Here is a 22117-nt window from a genome sequence, read left to right on the forward strand (position 1 = left end):
AATCAGGCTCCCTGACTTAAGACTATACTACCAAGTTACAGTAATCAAGACAGTGTGGTACTGGCACAAAAACAGAAATATAGATCAATGGAACAGGATAGAAAGCCCAGAGATAAGCCTACGCACATATGGTCACCTTATCTTTGATAAAGGAGGCAAGAATATACAATCGAGGGGAAAAAAACCTCTTCAATAGTGGTGCTGGGAAAACTGGACAGCTACATGTAAAAGAATGAAATTAGAACACTCCCTAACACCATACACAAAAATAAACTCAAAATGGATTAAAGATCTAAATGTAAGGCCAGACACTATCAAACTCTTAGAGGAAAACCTAGGCAGAACACTATTTGACATAAATGACAGCAAGATCCTGTTTGACCCACCTCCTAGAGAAATGGAAATAAAAACAAAAATAAACAAATGGGACCTCATGAAACTTAAAAGCTTTTGCACAGCAAAGGAAACGATAAGGCAAAAAGACAACCCTCAGAATGGAAGAAAATATTTGCAAATGAAGCAACTGTCAAAGGATTAATCTCCAAAGTATACAGGCAGCTCATGCAGCTCAATATCAAAAAAACAACCCAATCCAAAAATGGGCAGAAATTCTAAGTAGACATTTCTCTGAAGAAGATACACAGATTGAAAGGATGCTCAACATTACTAATCATTAGAGAAATGCAAATCAAAACCACAATGAGGTGTCACCTCACACGGGTCAGAATTGGCATCATCAAGAAATCTACAAACAGTAAATGCTGGAGAGGGTGTGGAGAAAAGGGAATCCTCTTGCACTGTTGATGGGAATGTAAATTGATACAGCCACTATGGAGAACAGTATGGAGGTTCCTTAAAAAACTACAAATAGAACTATCATATGACCCAGCAATCCCACTACTGGGCATATACCCTGAGAAAACCATAATTCAAAAAGTCATGTACCACAGGTGTTCATTGCAACTATTTACAATAGCCAGGACATGAAAGCAACCTAAGTGTCCATTGACAGATGAATGGATAAAGAAGATGTGGCACATATGTACAATGAAATATTACTCAGCCATAAAAAGAAACGAAATTGAGTTATTTGTAGTGAGGTGGATGGACCTAGAGTCTGTCTTACAGAGTGAAGTAAATCAGAAAGAGAAAAACAAATACCATATGCTAATACATACGTATGGAATCTAAAAAAAAAAATTGTTCTGATGAACCTAGGGGCAGGACAGAAAGACACAGGCGTAGAGAATAGACTTGAGGACACGGGGAGGGGGAAGGGTAGGCTGGGACAAAGTGAGAGAGTAGCACTGACATATATACACTACCAAATGTAAAATAGATAGCTAATGGGAAGCAGCTGCATAGCACAGGGAGATCAGCTCGGTGCTTTGTGACCACCTAGAGGGGTGGGAAAGGTAGGGTGGGAGGGAGACGCAAGAGGGAGGGGCTATGGGAATATATGTATTCATACAGCTGATTCACTTTGTTATACAGCAGAAACTAACACAACATTGTAAAGCAATTATACTCCAAAAAATATGTTAAAAAAATTACAACCCTTTGTAACACTGGGCTTTTTTTTTCCTCAGTAAAAACAAAAGAATATACATTTATTATATTATACCCTAAAAGTTACAATTGATTTGTCTGTTTGACATTTAAAACCTGTCAGTATGCAAATTCTTTTTAAGGGGGAGGGATAGATTGGGAGTTTGGGATTGACATGTACACACTGCTGTTTTTAAGGTGGGTAACCAACAGGGATCTACTTATAAAAAAATAAAATTTAAAAAGAGATAAAATGAGAATATCTCATTTTGTAATGTCTAAGGAATTCAATAAGAATCAACTTTTTTTTTTTTTTTTGTGATACATGGGCTTCTCACTGTTGTGGCCTCTCCCGTTGCGGAACACAGGCTCCGGACGCGCAGGCTCAGCAGCCATGGCTCACGGGCCCAGCCGCTCCACGGCATGTGGGATCTTCCCGGACCGGGGCATGAACCCGTGTCCCCTGTATCGGCAGGCGGACTCTCAACCACTGTGCCACCAGGGAAGCCCAAGAATCAACATTTTAAATAAAAATTTAAATTTATACATGTAACGTGTACCACATGATGATTTAATATACATATACATAGTGAAAATATTACTACAGTCAAGCTAATTAACATGTCACATAGTAACTGTTTCCTGTGTGTGTGAAGAAATCACCTGAAATCTACTCTTTCAGTAAATTTCCAGTATTCAGTATTATTAACTATAGTCACCATGGTGTACCTTGGAACATTGACCACTCTGAGGGTCAAGTGAAAGAGGTAGAGCCAACAAAGGAGGTAATCAGAGGTGTAGGAAAACCAGGAGAGCTTGATGTCACAGAGTACAAAGAGGTTTCTAGAAAGGGTACCAGTTTCCTCTGAGAGGCTAAATAAAATGAAATTGAGGTTTGACCCATAAAAAAGACCAAGTAACCTTAATGAGGATACTGTCCACAGCAGATTGATGAAGGCAGAAGCTAGATTTCAGTGAGTTGAGAAGGTGAAAAAGAGATTGAAAGAGCAAAGATATTGTATTTCCTTATGTTTCTACATTGCCCTGCGTAGTCCTTTGCATACATACTTGTTAATCAGGAAAGAATCCTAGAATTTCAGAGGTGAAAAGAAGTTTTGTTACTATATAAAAGAAGAGACTAATGTCCAGAGAGTTTTAGTGACTTGCCTGACCAACCAAATTTATATGGAGAATTGGTGGTAGAGTCAAGACAACTTACCTTTGTAAGTTAAGAGCTGATGCGGCTGAAAACTTAGGCTTGGGAGTCAGTCATATCTGAGTTTTGACCAACACTGTTATTTAATAACTGTGGGACTTTGGGTAAGTTACTAAAGAGAGAGGTAACTCTCTACTTATTTTTCCTCGTCTGTAAAATTAATAATAGCATACATTTCACATTAGTTGTAAGAATTAATACCTGGCACATAGTAAGGACTCCATAATTCTTTTGCCTTAAAAAATGCTTTTAAGAGGCATGCCCTTCTGCATTTCTTTTATTAGTAACAATGAGAATCTGAAATTATGTGAAGGAAAATTCGTATTTTGAAATAACAAATTTCAGAGATTAAAAGCATTCTGCCTTACTGAATTTAGAGTTATATAAATGTTCCTACACATCTTACTTAATTTTTTTTTTTTTTTGTGGTACGTGGGCCTCTCACTGCCGTGGCCTCTCCCGTTGCGGAGCACAGGCTCCGGACATACAGGCTCAGCGGCCATGGCTCACCGGCCCAGCCGCTCTGCGGCATGTGGGATCTTCCCTGACCGGGGCACGAACCCCTGTCCCCCGCATCGGCAGGTGGACTCCCAACCACTGCGCCACCAGGGAAGCCCTTTAATTTGTTTTTTTTTAATTCTTGGCTGTATTGGGTCTTTGTTGCTATGCACGGGCTTTCTCTATTTGTGGTTAGTTGGGGCTACTGTTCGTTGCGGTGCACAGGCTTCTTGTTATCGTGGCTTGTTGCAGAGCACGGGCTCTAAGCATGAGGGCTTCAGTAGTTGTGGCTCGCGGGCTCTAGAGCACAGGCTCAGTAGTTGTGGCTCACGGGCTTAGTTGCTCCATGGCATGTGGGATCTTCCCAGACCAGGGCTCGAACCCGTGTCCCCTGCATTGGCAGGTGGATTCTTAACCACTGCGCCACTAGGGAAGCCCCTACACATCTTACTATTAAAGCTCTATGGGTGCTTCAAGGAAATAATCTGCTCTTGCTGTGGTGAGAGAACTTCCTCCAGGAATAAGAAGTTCTATAGACAAATGATAAAATTACATAAAATTTATGAGATCAGCACTACATTAAATGAGGCTGTAGAGATACATAAGAACCGTCCTTTCTGTCAAAAAGATTATTGCCTTGTAGGGGAGAGAAACAAACTAATAAATGCTGTAAAGTTTATGTATGGACAGTCAGGTAAAGAGGATGAGTGATGGATTCTGCTTAGCAGAGGAGTCAGAAAAGATTTCCAAAAAGAGGTATAGTTTGAGCTGAATCTGGAAAGATGAGTGTTTACCAGCAGGGGGCAATTTCTGAACAAAGTAAAGCACAGCATGTTTAAAGATACAGAAGCATGAAACTAGCATATTTGTTGGAGCCTAGGATGAGCAAGAGACGAGAGGAGAGGAATAAGACTAAGCAGAAAGGCCGGAGCAAGATTATGGAAGACTTTGAAATTTGGACTTCGTCTTGCAAGTGATGGGAGTCATTTCAGGGTTATGATTTAAATTTTGACTCCTCTCTACCATGTCATTTTAAAGGTGTACTGTTTTTCGTTTTTTTAATTAATTAATATATTTTTGGCTGCGTTGGGTATTTGCTGCTGCGTGCGGACCCCTCACTGCGGTGCCCCTCCCTCTGCAGAGCACAGGCTCCAGGCGCAGGGGTCCCAGCAGCTGTGGCTCACGGGCTGTAGAGCAGGCTCAGCAGCTTTGGCACTCTGGCCCAGCTGCTCCGCGGCATGTGAGATCCTCCCGGACCCCAGCTCGAACCCATGTCCCCTGCACTGGCAGGCGGACTCCCAACCACTGCGCCACCAGGGGAGTCCCTAAAGGTGTACTCTTATAGGGCAATAAATGCTTGCAATAAGTAGGCATTGAACTTAATCACCCACATGACAGTGGAGCCTAAAACTAGGGTTTGTGTAACTTTCATGTATCTAGGTGAATGAATTAGAGGTTTTCAGAAGCAGAAGAAAGGACAAGAAATTTGTTTTAAATGTTTTCACCTATTAGCACATATTATGTGCTAGACACTTGCACGTATTTTGGCTTATTATTGCTCACCACTATTATTCCCATTATCCAGATAAGGAAAAATGAGTCTTTTGGTTAAGTGACTTGCTCAGGCATGTAGCAAGTAAGTGGCAGTTTGAAATTTAGCTCCTGTCTCTTTAAGTCCAGCGTTCTTGCTGCTGTAGAATAGATCTGCTGCAGGGATTGTCCGCATAACTTCTTCAGCCCTCATGAGTTATCCATGCATCTCTGCCTCTCCTTGATGCTGATGCAGAGGCCAAGGGGCCAGAGTAATCCACAACAGCTTTGAAACATTTAGTTTACCATGATGAAGTGAACTCTGGGGTACACCCACCTGTAGGTAACAGCCCTTTTGTGGCATGCCACCTAATCTGATTGGTTTTACATGGCTGGAGTCAGATCTAAGAAGCAAGACTAGGGAAGCGGGAGACGTTTGAGATTTTCAGAGTGGCAGGAATAGGTTTTCTTTCCCCTTTGTGATGCACTTCATTTACATGTATTTCTTTTAATATTTTTCAGGTTTACCTTAAGGTAAAGGAGCCTGTATTCCATCAGGTAATTTTAAAAAATTATTACACATTTTATTATTTAACCTGCCTTATGTTTTCCTTTTCTAGTAAATTATATGCATATACAACTTCTGTAAATGAAATGGTAGATGTTTTAGGAAAGAACAGTGTTTAAAACAGAGATTACAAACAAGTTCCTACAGAAGCACATGTAAGCAAAATAGGAATATACCAAGAACAGTCAATGCCCAGGCCACACTGGCTATTGGTAGATAGTCATGCAGGTGCAACATTGCTCTTACAAGCAGAAAAAAAACCAGGAAGCATTATACACATGCACATGTAAACAGTCTTTTTTATGACATTATTTCCTAGAAAAGATAAGGGGAAAATGCTCAAGGAATGTTCAGTCTAACATATTTTAAGTAGTTTTTTGAGGTGGGCGGTTATTTATATTGAGCGAAACAAACATAGGAAACTTTGGTATAAGAAATATTAACAAGTGCATCCTAGAATGAAACCAGAGTAAAATGAAGTATCAGACCCTAAATAAAGAGAGCTATTATTTATTGAGTGCTGTGATGTGTCTGGTCACTATGCTTATTACTACATAGACTCTACTCTCCCCAGCAGTCCTACAAATTATGAATTACTGTCTACATTTTAAGGGAAATGAGCTCAGAGATACTAGGTAATTTGTCCCAGAGTTACACAGTTATTAAGGGACAGAGCCAGGGCTGTAACTAGATTTGTTTGACCCCTGTCATCCTTCTTTTAACAAAGCGGATAGATAGATAGATAGATAGATAGATAGATAGATAGATAGATAGATATGATAGATAGGTAGATAGATAAAGGATAAATAACTAAGCACGCAAACAAGCACACATTTCAGGAGGATTAGAGGCCTTGTACTTTTAGAATATTTTGTGCTTATATAAAAAAGTAAATGTTACTATAATCTTTTAAACTTAAACTAGACAATACCACCTGAAATCTGTTTCTTGAAGAAATAAATTCCAAATCCACGTTACTGTGCCTTGCTTTTTTCCACAGGCCAGCTGAAAGTAGATGTACTAACGTAGATATTGTGGGGGGTGGGGCATCCTCACTTTCCTGTTTATTATAGCTTGAAGTGATGTCATTATATATTTACCCCTTTATTAGAAATAGTTATTGACACAGTGTAAAAAATGAAGTTTATTTACGCGAAGAATACTTCAGTTTTTATAAACTTCTTATTTGCCTTTATAAGAAAGAAAAATAATAAGCACAAAAGAATAAAATTTGGAAATTTTGAGTTAAGTTTTCTAAGTTTATTACCATTCAGTTTTCTGTTTTGTGTTTTTGACTTATTTGACACTGTGTTTATGTAATAAAAGGAACAAGCTATTCATATAGCTTTTCATGCTGCAATTTCCATGTGTTTTTCCAGTAATAAATATTTTCTTCTCTGTGTATAGGGAAGATATATAGATATCTATCTCTGTATGCTGATAGGAAGGTAGGCAGGATAAAAACTTATAGCTACGGCTTATATCCTAGGCTTAGAGATTAAAAATCAGGATGGGGGGCTTCCCTGGTGGCGCAGTGGTTGAGAGTCCGCCTGCCAATGCAGGGGATACGGGTTCGTGCCCTGGTCTGGGAGGATCCCATGTGCCGCGGAGCGGCTGGGCCCGGGAGCCATGGCCGCTGAGCCTGCACGTCCGGAGCCTGTGCTCCGCAATGGGAGAGGCCACAGCAGTGAGAGGCCCGCGTGCCAAAAAAAAAAAAAAAAAAAAAATCAGGATAGGGAAGTGAAGAAGTAAAGAAATGCTAGGGTGAAGTAGATACGCAATCTGAAGGTAAGACATTCATTCATTCATTCATTCATCAGGCGTTTACTGTGTACTTTCTCATTACCAAATTCTGACCTGGAATTTGGAAATAAAGAGGCAGTAGAGCACAGACTTTCAAGATCCAAAGTAAGGCAGACCTGGATTCAAACTAGTCTCTCTGCTTATTCACAGTATACTCTGGATACGTTACTTAACTTCTTTGAGCTTTGGTTTCCTCGTTATTCAGCGAACACTTTTTAAGTGCCTTCAGTATGCCCAGTGCTGTACTAGGCACGGAGATGTACAAGTGAGTGAAATAATGAGGTCTCTTGCTCTTATAGAGCTCATAGACCACATCTCTAAATTCGGTATAATAATCTCCTATAGTTGTCTGAGTATTAAATGAAATAATGCATTTAAACCTTAGCACATAGTAAAACACTCAGTAAACGTTAACTAATATTAATATACTAAAGCACATAAGACATGGCTGCTGGTCTCAAAGAACTCACTATCTGGTCAGGAAGATTGACTTGTAAAAACGTGTTTGCAGTATATACGTTTTGTAATAAACATGTAAAAGTAGTACTAATGTAGGCAAGGGCACAGTCTGTCTGTTTAGATGACTAAAATAGGATTACAAAATACACCTAGTGCATGTAGCTAAATTATTACTTACTCTAGTACTGAAGAACAAGTTAAGGAAAATAGCCCACTAGTTTGACACAATAGTATTCCTCGCTGCTTTGTAAAGTTTTATTTCAAGAGACCTTTGCCTCAAATGTCTAATCTAGAGTATCCTATGCTGGTCTGTTAAGTAATTAGAATTGATACTTTCTATTGATATTTATACTTAAGGCTTAAAAAAAAATCTTCCCCTAATTATTTTCTGGGTATCATTCTTAAGAAAAGAGAACTTCTTTTTCTGAGAATCTTGTAATTGTCAAAGTTTGGAGTATTACTCTCAATTCTTTCAGGTAACTTGATATTTTTATGTGTAGAAACTTAGAAAAATTGTTTTAGAATTTGTAAGTAGAAAATTGTCTTGAAATTTGTGACAAGATTTACAATATTTTTCAAGATCTTAAAAATAAAGGAAAAGGAAGGAAAAGCAATGTGGTCTAATCTAAAGGAGCTCTGATTAAGACTGGAATCTTGATTTCTTACCACTTTGATTTCTTGAAGTTCAGAATCTCGATTTCTTGCCATTTTGTTACCCACCGACAAATTTCTTGCTGCACCTATTCTTCAGTATCTTCATCTGTAAAATGTTCAAAACAAGGAAAGGTACTATTTCACAAGGATTATATAAAAATAATTAAGGTAATGCAAAGCACAAGGCAATAAACATACTAATACTGTGTGATACTAAAAGTACTTAGTAAGATGTGCATAAATTTCTGCCTATGATGATCATGGAAAGCTTCTAAAAGGAGATATTTGAGTTGAGCTAGAGAGATAAGTAGTGATAGTACAATTAAAAGTATCTGTCACAACAAGGATGATTGTCTTACTAACCAGATTAGCTTCCCTGAGGGAGAATATACTGATAACAGTTCTACTTTACTGTATTAAATCCAAGGTGATCCAAACATCTCCAAAAAGAGAGCCAAATGCCATTTATTCATTTTGATGGCCTTGCAAAGGATAATACTCAGATCACATAGCTGTCACATTCAATAGAAACCCCAACATATCTTAAGAAAGAAAACAAAAAGAAAAGCATACATGAGAATAGACTAAAGAACATTTAAGAAGTTATTGAACCCTCTTAAAGTAGCTAATTGACAAATCAGTAGTTGAATATCTCAGATGAGATCTCATCTAATGTCTCAAAGAGTACTGTTGCTTAAAATCTTCTTGCCAAAGTAGATGTCTCTGAAAGATTGTTTCTAGACGTGACATACCAGTATTTTATTACTACCCCTTCTAATTTGACCTTCAAGGTTTGCAAGAAAGAACACTATGTAAACAATTTGAAAAACAGGAACTTAAGTAGATTTTTAAAAATTCTATTATGTTTCATTTGTGCCGTTTTATTACAAATTAGGGTAGAAGGAAACTACTGTATAAGCACACTTAGAAAAGAAGATGATGTTTTTTAGTATCTACTATGTGCTAAATATTATATATTCTTTCATATAGTTTATATAGATTGACTCACTCATTATCTCACTAAAATATCAACAAACCTGTTTAGGAATTATCTTCATTTTATAGGTAAGATAACTGAGAGTCAGAAGGGCTTAAGTAATTTGCCCAGTGTTTCTGAACTAGTTAGTGGCAGAACTGGAAATGGAAACCAGATCTTTTTTTTTCCCCCCCAAAGCCCATATTGCTTTTATGATATGATATGTCCTTATAGCAGATTACTTTGGAATCTAGTTTATTGTCAGATGTTTTTCAAAAGAATGAAAAATACGATTTAGATTTTTGTGCAATAATGAACTTGGAAAAATGTGAAGACTGAATATGTAAAACTTAGGTATAGCTGTGGTTTACTTTAAGTAAACCTCAATTCAGTTATCAATTCAAAAAACTGCCCAAAGTCAAATATAAGTGAAGTACTTTGGGAATAAAAAGAGATTAAATAATTTTTATAGAAGGATTTCAGGAAGGCTTCACATAGGAAGTGACATTTGAGCAGGATTTATTTGACCATGGAACCCTTTTTTATTGAATATCTCTTAATATTTCTCAGCACGGTGGTATTCTGGGGGACTGTTTGGGAAATCCTGTGCTAAATACGAGATCCTGCAGAACATGAGAAGAGAAAGAAGGCTGGAACCAAACTGTGAATCGCTGGCTGTCATGCTAGAGTTTGAAACTTACGATTTTGCCATTGACAGGCATAAGATTATAATATCTGTTTCAGATAATTCTGACAGTTGTATGTAGGATGGATTAGAAGGCTGTATAGTTTGGGCAGAATTAAGATTTTAAACCAGTTCTGAATATACCTACAAAAACTATGTTTTTACCAATAGACCACATTGCCTTATGAGACTTATGAAATTGTTTTATAGTTAAAAAGTAATATCTACATTTAGCTTATTACTGTTTAAACTATCCTCTAAGTATGTAGGAAGCACCAACCTTTTAGCCTTATCATATGAGAATAAATTTATATATTAACTCCCAAAATAAAATGCCTCTTACATCCCTATTTTGACTATGATTATAGAAATATGAAACCACAGTCACCTAGTTCAGTCCCTTCATTTTACAAATGGGAGTCCAAGGCTAAGACAAATGAAGTGACTTATTCAAGGTCATGTACTGAGGCAGTAATCAGGTGGTAGAAAAATCTAGAATCCCCCAACTGCAGCCCTTGGCTTTTTCTGTTAGAGGTTCTCTTTACTGTGTTTGGGCAATTGAATGAGTCCATTACAAACTCCAAATGCCAAAATCCCATTACCTATTACCACCATAGGTTCCCACTCACTGGGGCTTTATCCACAAATCCCTACCTGATCTCCCACCCTAATAAACTGTTCGTGACCACAGGTGAGCTGAGTGCCTTTCTCCTAGAGTTAAAGACTTGAGCTCCCTCTGCACATTCAATGTGAAGCTAATAATTATTCTAGCGGGTTAGAATGGAATTCTTTCTTTATCTTTTAAATATCTTTTATTTTTAAACAATATCAAACTTACAGAAAAGCTGCAAGAACGATAAAAGTTTTCCACCTGAACCACTTGAAAGTATACTGTCAACCTATTGGAGCATGATGACTTATGATAGTGTCTATTAGACTTCTCCATTGTAAAGTTATTCTCTGTCCCTTCATAATTAATAAGAACTTTGTAGTAAAGTACTCTGAGACTTATGAAAATACTCTTAATTATTAAACTTTGAATTTATTTATTTTTATATCTATGGACTCTCTCTTGTATTCCTGTTTTATTCAATGAGTTATGCTTTGTTACTATCGTGGTTTATTTTGGTGTAAAAATTGTCTCAGATTTGGCAAGTGGAGCACTTTCAGGCTGGTGTCTGTGTCCTTTTGACCTGTTCCCATCGTTCTTTGAATATCTCTTACTTTTTGGCACAAGAAGATGTTCTTGACTCATCTTGTTCTTTCCCTGCTCTAGGCCTGATCTCCACGGAGGCTTGGTTTCTTTGAGTGGAGAATGGAATTTAGAAACCAGATCCACGTACTAGATACGTGATTACATGTGTCTCTCCTTTATTAGACTGAGCTCTTTGAGGTCAGGAATAGGGTGTCTTTTCATCTTTGAATGATGACTGAATGTCTTGTCCAATGGCTTTCATTCAGTCGGTGTTCAATAAGTATTGGGTTGGCCAAAAAGTTTGTTTGGGTTTGTCTGTAAAATCTTACGAACAAACCCGAACGAACATTTTGGCCAACCCAATACTTGGTAGAAAATAAACTGGTCAGTTATTTGGAACTCCTCTCCATGTTTTGGCTTAATCCAAGGAATAGACCATAAGGAATGAGTCTATTCCTTAGTGGAGAATGTTAGCTCTGAAGAAATATTATAAGTCAGTCTCTCTCATTATCAAAATAATTATTGTATATCTACAGTTTCCAAGGTCCCACACTACAGCCCCATCCCACTTAATTTGCCCTCTTTACCTCTCTTTTTCATCTATCTTCAAATCTTTCCACACAGGCATCTTAATGCCAAGTCACAGAACCAAAAATTGTTTTCCTACTTTGCTCGAGATACTTTTCTTTTTACTGATAAACAAAATCACAACATGCTTTTTTCCTAGGCTATAGGCTACTTAAGGATAAATACCAGGTCTCAGTTTACACACAGCATATTTCTATGATGCTTTAGCAGGGAGAAAACACTAATAATATTTTTATAGTCTTTGGAGTTTGAAGATCGAAAAAATTATTAAATATGGAAAGATGAAAATTCCTTGTAAAAATATTTTTAGATGAAAATTGCAGGGAGTGGAAAAGTATGTATTCTATTATCTTTTTATTTAAAAAATGACTTACCTTAAAATATGCATAGAGGGCTTCCCTGGTGGCGCAGTGGTTGAGAGTCCGTCTGCCAATGTAGGGGACATGGTTTCGTGCCCCGGTCCGGAAAGATCCCACATGCCGCAGAGCGGCTAGGCCCATGAGCCATGGCCGCTGAGCCTGTGCGTCCGGAGCCTGTGCTCCGCAACGGGAGAGGCCACAACAGTGAGAGGCCCGCGTACCACAAAAAAAATAAAATAAAATAAAGCATAGAGAAAAGGTTATGTGGACACCTCTAGCTTCAAGAAAGCCTGGGAAATCAAGATTTTATAGCTGGACATATTGCCAGCCTAATAAAATCAGTCTTCTATAAAGACAGAGGCAAGAATAGATACTGAGTAGGCCACTAGCAGGGTCTGCTTCAGATTCCTAGGGGAGAATCAGAATGTATAGGGTAGAGGTGCTTGTGAAGAGAAGAAAATTCATTTGAAAAATCCCCATTGCACTTCCAGTGCATACGTTCTTATCCAGCATTTATTATGTTTAACAAACTCCCTGAACAATTCATTTCTTTTGACTTCTCTATGCTGATGAGTCATAAATCTGTTAATTCAGCTCAGTTTTTTCTTCTAAGGTTTAGACCCAGATATCCAACTCCTGCTAGAGATCTCCACTTGGATATCTAACTGGCACCTCAAACTCGAAACATATCCAGAAATGAAGTCAACATTTTTATCCCCTGTCTTTCTTTTCATATTATTCTTTAACACAATAAACAATTTCACTATGCACCCAACTGCCTAAGTCATAAACCAGGCTATCATTGATTTTTCCCAACTTATACTAACTCACATATCAAATTAATTATCAGTCTAAGCCCTAAATATTTCCCTAATTTATCCATTTTTCTCCTTTCCCAGTAACACTACCCTAGTTCAGGCCCCATGTCTCACCTAGGTCACTGCAATACTTTGTCAGTGGTCTGTTTTCCATCAGTCTTGCCTCCTAATTCATTCTCCACCTAACGTGACAGGGACATCTTTCAATACATGAGTGATCATTTTGAGCTACTGCTGAAACTTTCATTGACTTTGCATTGTTCTTAAGATAAAGTCCAACTCCTTAACATGACTTGAAAAGCCAGACTTGACCTCTGCTTACCTTTCTGACTTCATTTTTCCCACTCTTCTCTCCAACAATATATTCTAGACAGCATTACTTTTTTCTAGTCCCCAGAATGTAAGCTATGACCATTACTGTCTTCCACCCTCTCTTAATAATGTTTGTTATTATTAATAATGCTTGTCCTACTAATACTTCAGTTATAAAATTAAACATTAAATCCTCCAAAAAGTCTTTTTTTCTTCCAGTTTTGTTGAGACATAATTGACATACAGCACTGTATAAGTTTAAGGTGTACAGCATAATGATTTGACTTACATACAACATGAAATGATTACCACAGTAAATTTAGTGAACATTCATCATCTTATATAGATACAACATTAAAGAAATAAAAAAAAAATTTTTTTCCTTGTGACAACTCTTAGGATTTACTCTCTTAACAACTTTTGTATATAACGTATAGCAGTGTTAATTATATTTCTTATGTTGTACATTACATCCCTAGTCCATGGAAGTCTTTCTGATCTGCATAAGTTTGGATTAGGTGGCCTTCCTATGCGCTTAGAAAATACTCTGTTCAGTCCCTATCACAGAGTTAAAATACTACATTTTAACTGCCTGGTTACTTATACCTCTCTTTACTAGATTGTATGCAGTGAGGGCAGGGATCATGCCTTTCTTGTTCATGATTATAGCAGCATGGCTGCAATTATTGATTCAGGTGGGCAATCAGTCTCTAATAAGCTTTCATCTAATACTGTGTTTACTTAGCTTTATTGTAGAATACTAGGTCGAGGATACAGCAAGTGTAACGTTTTCATCTCATCAGGAGATTCAGCGCTATCCTTATACACAGCTTCTTTTGCCCTCTCATCCACATAAGTTGTGTACATCTGCCAGGGATGAGAGCTAAGTGTAGTGGAAGTCACTGTAACATGCAGAAGCTACAGCCCCTTTTTTATTTCTTTTTTTTTCCCCTACCATTCTTTATAATAGGCATCTTTTATACTGTTCTAATGCAGGCCCCAAGCCTGCAACCTAGGTGCAGTCCTTCACAACAACAAAAGCAGACACAACATTCCCCATTTATCTTAACTGTTGTATTCAAGGCTGGGAGACTTGAGGTCATACGCAGCCAGGCCTACATCATCCCAGGCTGGATATTAGTTAACCCTTTACTCAGACCATGATGTCCTCAGGGTCTAGTACAATGCTCAATACATATTTCTTGGATTCCATTTAATAGAGAGACCACAAGTAGTAGGCAGGAGTCATAGCAGGGCCTTATAAGAGAGTCCACCTAAAACATCAGGGTATAGAAAGGTTGAAAGTGAAAGTATGGAAAAATATATATACCATGCAAACACTAAGCAAAAGAAATATGGTATAGTTATTTTAATATCAGACAAAATAAGACTTTAAGGGGAAAATATTTCTATTGATAGAGAAGGATTACTTTGTAGTATTAAAAGTATTCAATTCAGAAAATTATATTAATTTAAAACTTGTATGTACCTTTAATATATATAATACCTCAACATATATAATGAAAAAAAGACTGAACTAGAAGAAAAAATAGAAAAATCTATAATCTTTGGGGATTTTAATATACAACTCTCAGTAACTCAAGAAGATATAGAAGATTTAAGCTGCTTGATTAAAAAACTTGACCTATAGAGCAAATGTAAAATACTGTACCCAACAATTGCAGAAACACTTTGTTTTTCCACATTTACAAAAATTGACCATATACTTGCTCATACAGTAAGTCTTAACAAATTTCAAAGGACTGTAATCAGAATATAATTTCTGACTGTAATGCAATTATGTTAGAATTTAAGTAATATACTTTTAAATAATATAGATCAAAGAAATATAGAAATTTCCAATCATAGAAATTGGAAAATATTTTGAATTGAATCAATGAAAATAAATACATGTTAAAACTTGGGAGACCTTCTGGTGGTCCAGTGGGTAAGACTCCATGCTTCCAATTCAGGGGGTCCGGGTTCGATCCCTGGTCGGGAAACTAGAACCTGCATGCATGCCTCAACTAAGAAGTCCGCATGCCACAAGTAAAGATGCCACATGCCTCAACAAAGATCCCATGTACAGCAACCAAGACCCAGAGCAGTCAAAATAAATATATATATGTATATAAAAGAATGGCTACATTAAAAAAATTGGATTCAGCAAAATTCATATTTGGAGGGAAATATCTAGCCTTAAAGTGTGTGTACCAGGAAAAAAAGGCTAAAAAAGGAAGGATATAGCGTATATTTCAAGAAGTGAAAGATAAAAGCAAAAAGGAATACAATAGAAAACAAATATACTATGGGGAGCATCAGCAAAGCCAAAAGTTGCTTCTTTAAATAGACAAGTAAAACTAACATACCCTTGGTGAATTTGATCAAGAGGGGAAAAGGCAAGCACAAACAATATCAGATATGAAGGGACTTCCCTGGTGGTCCAGTGGTTAAGAATCCATCTTGCAGTGCAGGGGATGCCAGTTCAATCCCTGGTCGGGGAACTAAGATCCCACATGCCACGGGGCAACTAAGCCTGCCCACCACAACTACTGAAGCTGTGCATCACAACTAGAGAGCACGCGTGCCACAACTAATCAGCCCATGTGCTCTGCAGCCCGCGCACCACAACTAGAGAGCCTGCACCTCGAACTAATGAGCCCGCGCACTGTGAGATCTCACATACCACAGCTAGTGAGCTCATGCATCACAATGAAAGATCCCACGTGCCGCAACTAAGACCTGACGCAGCCAAAAAATAAATAAATATTAAAAAAAGAAGAAATGAAAAAGTGATATCACATCAAGTCCTGGCGACATTAAAAAGTTAATTAAATATTATGAACAACTTTATGCCAATAAATTTACATTTTTCATTTTTATTTTTTAAATGGACAAATTCCTAAAAAAAGTATAACCTGTAGAAACTTACAGAGAATACAAAACCTGAATTGTCCTATAACAATGAAAAGTGGTTCAATCAGTAGTCAGAAATTTGTGTGCGAATATGACTTTGCTAGAATGTTTACCACACATTAAAAGAAGAAATAATTCCAGTCTTACACAGATTCTCATAGTGAATTGAACAAAAAGAAGAGATACTCTCCAACTCATGTATGAGGCAAGCAAAACTTTAATACCAGTAAGGAGAGTTTGAAAGAGTTAAAATAACAGGCAGAAGTCCTAGGCAAAATATTTCTAAACCAAATCAGCCAATATAAACAAAAATAGGATAAAGCATCATGACTAAATTAGATATCACCCAGGAGTATCAAGTTGGTTAGACTATTAATCAGTATTAGAAAATTATATTAAAAGATTAAAGGACAAAAATTATATGATTATCTCAAGAGATACAGAAAAAGTATTCGATAAAATATATTAATTCATGATTTTTAAAAACTCCTAGCAAACTAGAAATAAAAGAGGGCTTCTTAATCTGATGAAGATTATTTAAAAAAATTTTTTTAATCCTACACTCAATGTAACACTTAGTGATTAACCATTGAAAGCTTTCTCTTTGAGACTGAGCATGAGATAGCAGTACTTGTTATCACCAATTCTATTCATATTGTACTGGAGTACCAGGCCCACTCAGTTAAGCAAGAAAAAGAAAATTATTGAATTAAAAAGGGTGAGACAAAACTGTAAATATTCACAAGTGATATACAAATATATATAGGGAAAACCTAAAGACTCTACAAATAAATTATTAGAAGAGATTTTAAAAGGTAAAGTCACATTAAATAAAAGCAGTTTGCAAAAAAAAGTTGTATTTATATATAATAGCATCAAACAGGTAGAAAATGACATTTAAAAATTACTACTTATGATAATCATCTAAAAGTATTTATGAAGTACCTAGGAGTAAATCTAGCATAAATGTCTAAGACCTATATATGGAAGAAATTATAAAGCACATTTACAGACATTAAAGAATACCTAAATAAATAAATAACTATACCGTTATTACAAGACACAGACAACACTAATTTAATCTTAAAATTAAGAATTTAGGGTCATAAAAAGACACCATAAAGAGAGTGAACATATAACACTATAGAGTGGAATAAGATATTCACAACACATATAATCAAGCAAAGACTAGTATATGTAAAGACATCCTACAAACCAATAAAAAAAAGTAGGAGACCCAGTAGAAAAATGGATGAGACATTTCACAAAAGATTATATCCAAATGGCCAATAAACATATGAAGTGATATTCAATCTATATTAGTCATCATGGAAATGAAAATTGAAAACACAATGAAATACCACTACATACTCAATGGCTACATTAAAAAAAAAGCTTGGATTTCACTTGAAAGTGAAAGTATGGAAAAATATATATACCATGCAAACACTAAGCAAAAGAAATATGGTATAGTTATTTTAATATCAGACAAAATAGACTTTAAGGGGAAAGTATTTCTATTGATAGAGAAGGACTGGCTAAAATAAAAAAGACTATAGTACCGAGGGCTGACTAGCAAGGCTATTAAGCAACACTCATACACTGCACGTGGGAGTGTTAATCAGTATAACCACCTTGGAAAAGAGTTTGTAAAAACCACTAAACTTGAGTTTATACATACGCTATGATCCAGCAGCTTGGCTCCTATGCCCAGTAGAAATCCCTGAACATGTACACCAAAAATTACATACACACACACACACACACACACACACACATATATTTTTAACATCTTTATTGGAGTATAATTGCTTTACAATGTTGTGTTAGTTTCTGCTGTATAACAAAGTGAATCAGCTATATGTATACATATATCCCCATAGCCCCTCCGTCTTGCTTCTCCCTCCCACCCTCCCTATCCCACCTCTCTAGGTGGTCACAAAGCACCGAGCTGATCTCCCCGTGTGATGCAGCTGCTTCCCATTAGCTATCTATTTTACATTTGGTAGTGTATATATGTCAGTGCTACTCTCTCACTTTGTCCCAGCTTACCCTTCCCCCTCTCCATGTCCTCAAGTCCATTCTCTATGTCTGCATCTTTATTCCTGTCCTGCCCCTAGGTTCATCAGAACCATTGGTTTTTTTAGATTCCATATATATGTGTTAGCATATGGTATTTGTTTTCCTATTTCTGACTTACTTCAATGTATGACAGACTCTAGGTCCATCCACCTCACTACAAATAACTCAATGTCGTTTCCTTTTATGGCTGAGTAATATTTCATTGTATATGTGTGCTACATCTTCTTTATCCATTCATCTGTTGATGGACACTTAGGTTACTTCCATGTTCTGGCTATTGTAAATAGTGCTACAATGAATATTGTGGTACATGACTTTTTGAATTATGCTTTTCTCAGGGTATATGCCCAGTAGTGGGATTGCTGGGTCATATGGTAGTTCTATTTTTAGTTTTTTAAGGAACCTCCATACTGTTCTCCATAGTGGCTGTATCAATTTACATTCCCATCAACAGTGCAAGAGGGTTCCCTTTTCTCCACACCCTCTCCAGCATTTATTGTTTGTAGATTTCTTGATGATGGCCATTCTGACCCGTGTGAGGTGACACCTCATGGTGGTTTTGATTTGCATTTCTCTAATGATTAGTAATGTTGAGCATCCTTTCAACCTGTATACCTTCTTTGGAGAAATGTCTGTTTAGATCTTCTGCTCATTTTTGGATTAGGTGGTTTGTTTTTTTGATATTGAGCTTCATGGGCTGCTTGTATCTTTTGGGGATTAATCCTTTGTCAGTTGCTTCATTTCCAAATATTTTCTCCCATTCTGAGGGTTGTCTTTTCATCTTGTTTATGGTTTCCTTTGCCGTGCAAAAGTTTTTAAGTTTCATGAGGTCCCATTTGTTTATTTTTGTTTTTATTTCCATTACTCTAGGAGGTGGGTCAAAAAGGATCTTGCTGTGATTTATGTCAAAGAGTGTTCTTCCTATGTTATATATGTTTATAGCAGGATTATTATAAATAGCTAAAACTTAGACCCCAATGTCCATCAGCAGTAGAATGGATATATAAAATATACATATTTAAATAATGGAATATTAGATAGCAATGAACACTGATATACCACAGCTCGTATAACAAGTTGAATGAGGCTCACAAACACAAAACTGAGTAAAAGAAGCTTGACACAAGTATATAAAACAGAGTTCGTTTATATTGAGGTTCCAAACAGGCAAAACTGAACTCTAATGTGAGAAGTCAGCATAGTGGTAAACCTCGGGGAAGAGAAGGGTATAGAACTTGAGAAGGGTATGAGGTTGATTTATGGTATTCTGCCAAAGTTCAGTTTTTTGACCTACGAAGTAAAAAATTGAAAAGATATTTGTTTTGTGATAATCCTCAAACAGTGTTTATGTTTTGAGCACTTTGTGTGTGTGTTATATTTTAATTTTAATTTAAAAGTTTTTAAAAGTTGAAACAGGAACAAGTAAGAAAATGACAGACAACCGAATAAAAAAATAGGTTTGAACAATAGCAGATATCAATTGGCCAGTGAACATAACATACAGTGTTCAACCTGTAATCGGAGAAATACATATTAAAAACCACATAGAATGACAAAAATTTAGAAGTCTGACTATATCATGTTTTGAGTAGGTGGCATAAAAGAAACACTCAGAATACACATTGGTTGGAGTAAAGGTTGGTTTAACCACTTTGGAAAACAGTTTGACATTTTTAGTAATTTTGATAATAATATACCCTCTGACCCAGCAGTTACATTCCTAGGTACATACCCTGGAGAAACTTTTGTATGTGTGTATTAGAATATATGCGTAGAAATGTTCATAGCAGTGAAAACTGGAAATAACCTCAAAATGTCCATCACCACAAGAATTGGTAAATAAATTGTGGTATTTATTTATGTGATATCAAAAATGAATGAACTATGGCTACATATTCAACATAATTGAATTCTAAAAGATAAAACAAAAACAAATGTATGTAACATTATTCTATTGTAAATTAAAATTAAAATTTAAAAAACTTATTTAGGAGTGCATATTTAGGACGCCAGTTTAAGTTAGTAAACACATAAAGAAAAGCAAGAAAATGTGTTTATTTTAAAAGTCAGGAGAGTGGTTTCCTCTAAGGAGTAGGGGAGAGGGTTGGACTGGGAAGAGATAACATGTGTCTTGACCTGAATGGTACTTTCCCAGTTATTGGCTTTATAAATATTTAAGTTATACATTTATATTCTGTGCAGTTTTCTTGTATTTAATATTTCACACTTTTAAAAGTTAAATTCTCCCACTAGGTTCAGGTTTCCAGGTAGTAGTACCTATCCAGTGCTCAGTATAGAAGAGAAAGAGGTTAGTTGTTGGAGCCAAGTCTGGGAAGATGTGGGAGCATATAGAATAAAGAACACAGGGGAGTAGATTAACCTCAGTCAAGAAGAAATGGGCACCTCTTTCTTTAGAAACTAGGAATGGGAGAAAGAATGCAGGGAGAGGATGCATATGAATGCACAAACACCTGGGAGGAGAGTTTAAAAGAGTTCAGATTTATAAGATGGGAAGTAGAATCATTTGCTGAAAGTGAAGCTAACAAGAAGGAAAGGATCTCTAGGGAATATGAGGCAAAAATACAGCATTTGTTCAGGTTTTAGCACATATTTAAAATTTCATGGAACCATTCAGAATTAAAATTGACATGAGACTTCTGATATTGATTATTCACAAGCAGGCTCTTTTCTCAAAGGTTAGTATAACTCTTCATTATATAATTACACATCTGTTCTTTAAAATGTAATGAAAGATAATAAATGTTTACATTTAACTGGGAGGACTACTTTTGTAGGCAAATATACTTCCTTTGCCAAAGAATCATGATTTTACTAACTTCATTTTCTCTTTCTTCTTCAGGTCATGTATGGAATGTTGGTCTTCACATTAGTAGTTCGATCTATTTATATTGTTACATGGTAAGTAGTTTGGATCATCAAAAGAGTACACTTAGGTGGTAAATCTGTAGCCTAAACTGAAATAACACATAAAACCCAACTCCAGAAGGGATACTGATAGAAAACTTACAACCCAACTTTATTATGGTATATTGCAAGAAATACTAATTCTTTAAGTAAGTTGTTAATAGGCATCACATGAAACCAAGAATTCTAAAATTAAAGAAATTTGAGGAAAGCTGTGTGTGATGGCCTCCTTTTGAATATTTATAATGTACATGAGTTTATTAAAGGCCTTGAAAAATCCTACAGTAGAAAAGAAAATAATTGTTTTTCTGTTTCTCAAACTACTTAATTAAGGAACCCTTTTTGCAGAACACCTCTCAAGGAAGACTATTAGTGTCACAGAGAAACAGTATTCCAGAAAGATGATTTAGGAAATAGGCATAATATTTATAGAGTTCATGAAAAATAAAATAAGAAATATTTCATGTGAGTACCTGACATAGGGCCTGGCCATATAACAGATGCTCAGTAAGTAAATAGTATGATTTATGGGTTTGTTTCTGTTTTTTTCTTTTTTAATTAAACTTTTTGTTTTGAGATAATTGTAGAAGCACATGCAATTGTAAGAAATAATAGAGATTGTCTGTACCCTTTACCAGTTTCCTCTAGTGATAATGTCTTGCAAAACTATAGTACAACATCATAACCAGGACTTGACACTGACAGAATCAAGATACAGAACAATTCTATCACTACAAGGATCCCTGTGTGGTCTTTCTGTAGCCACACCCAATTCCTTCCTACCCTGTTTCCTTACCCCCTATGCTTAACCCCTAGCAACTACTAATCTGCCCTTCATTTCTTCAATTTTTCAGAGTGTTATATAAATGGAATCACACAGTATATATAACCATTGGGATTGGCCTTTTGCACTCAGCATAATTCACTGGAGATTAATACAAGTTGTTGAGTGTATCAGTAGTTCACCCTTTCTGTTGTGAGTAGT

The 22117-nt window shown here is 36.3% G+C and overlaps 1 protein-coding gene across 1 annotated transcript in view; it reads left to right on the forward strand.

Annotated features, from left to right (window-relative positions):
* ACER3 (alkaline ceramidase 3) overlaps positions 1-22117 on the forward strand; it is a 200511-nt gene that overhangs the window by 131868 nt on the left and 46526 nt on the right. The window contains exons 6-7 of the mRNA XM_081238778.1: positions 5315-5350; positions 21068-21126. Of these exons, the coding sequence (XP_081094904.1) occupies positions 5315-5350; positions 21068-21126 (95 nt within the window). The remainder of the gene's footprint in view (positions 1-5314; positions 5351-21067; positions 21127-22117) is intronic.

This window comes from Mesoplodon bidens, assembly GCF_964165515.1.
Source record: "Mesoplodon bidens genome assembly, chromosome: 7".
NCBI classification, from domain to species: domain Eukaryota; kingdom Metazoa; phylum Chordata; class Mammalia; order Artiodactyla; family Ziphiidae; genus Mesoplodon; species Mesoplodon bidens.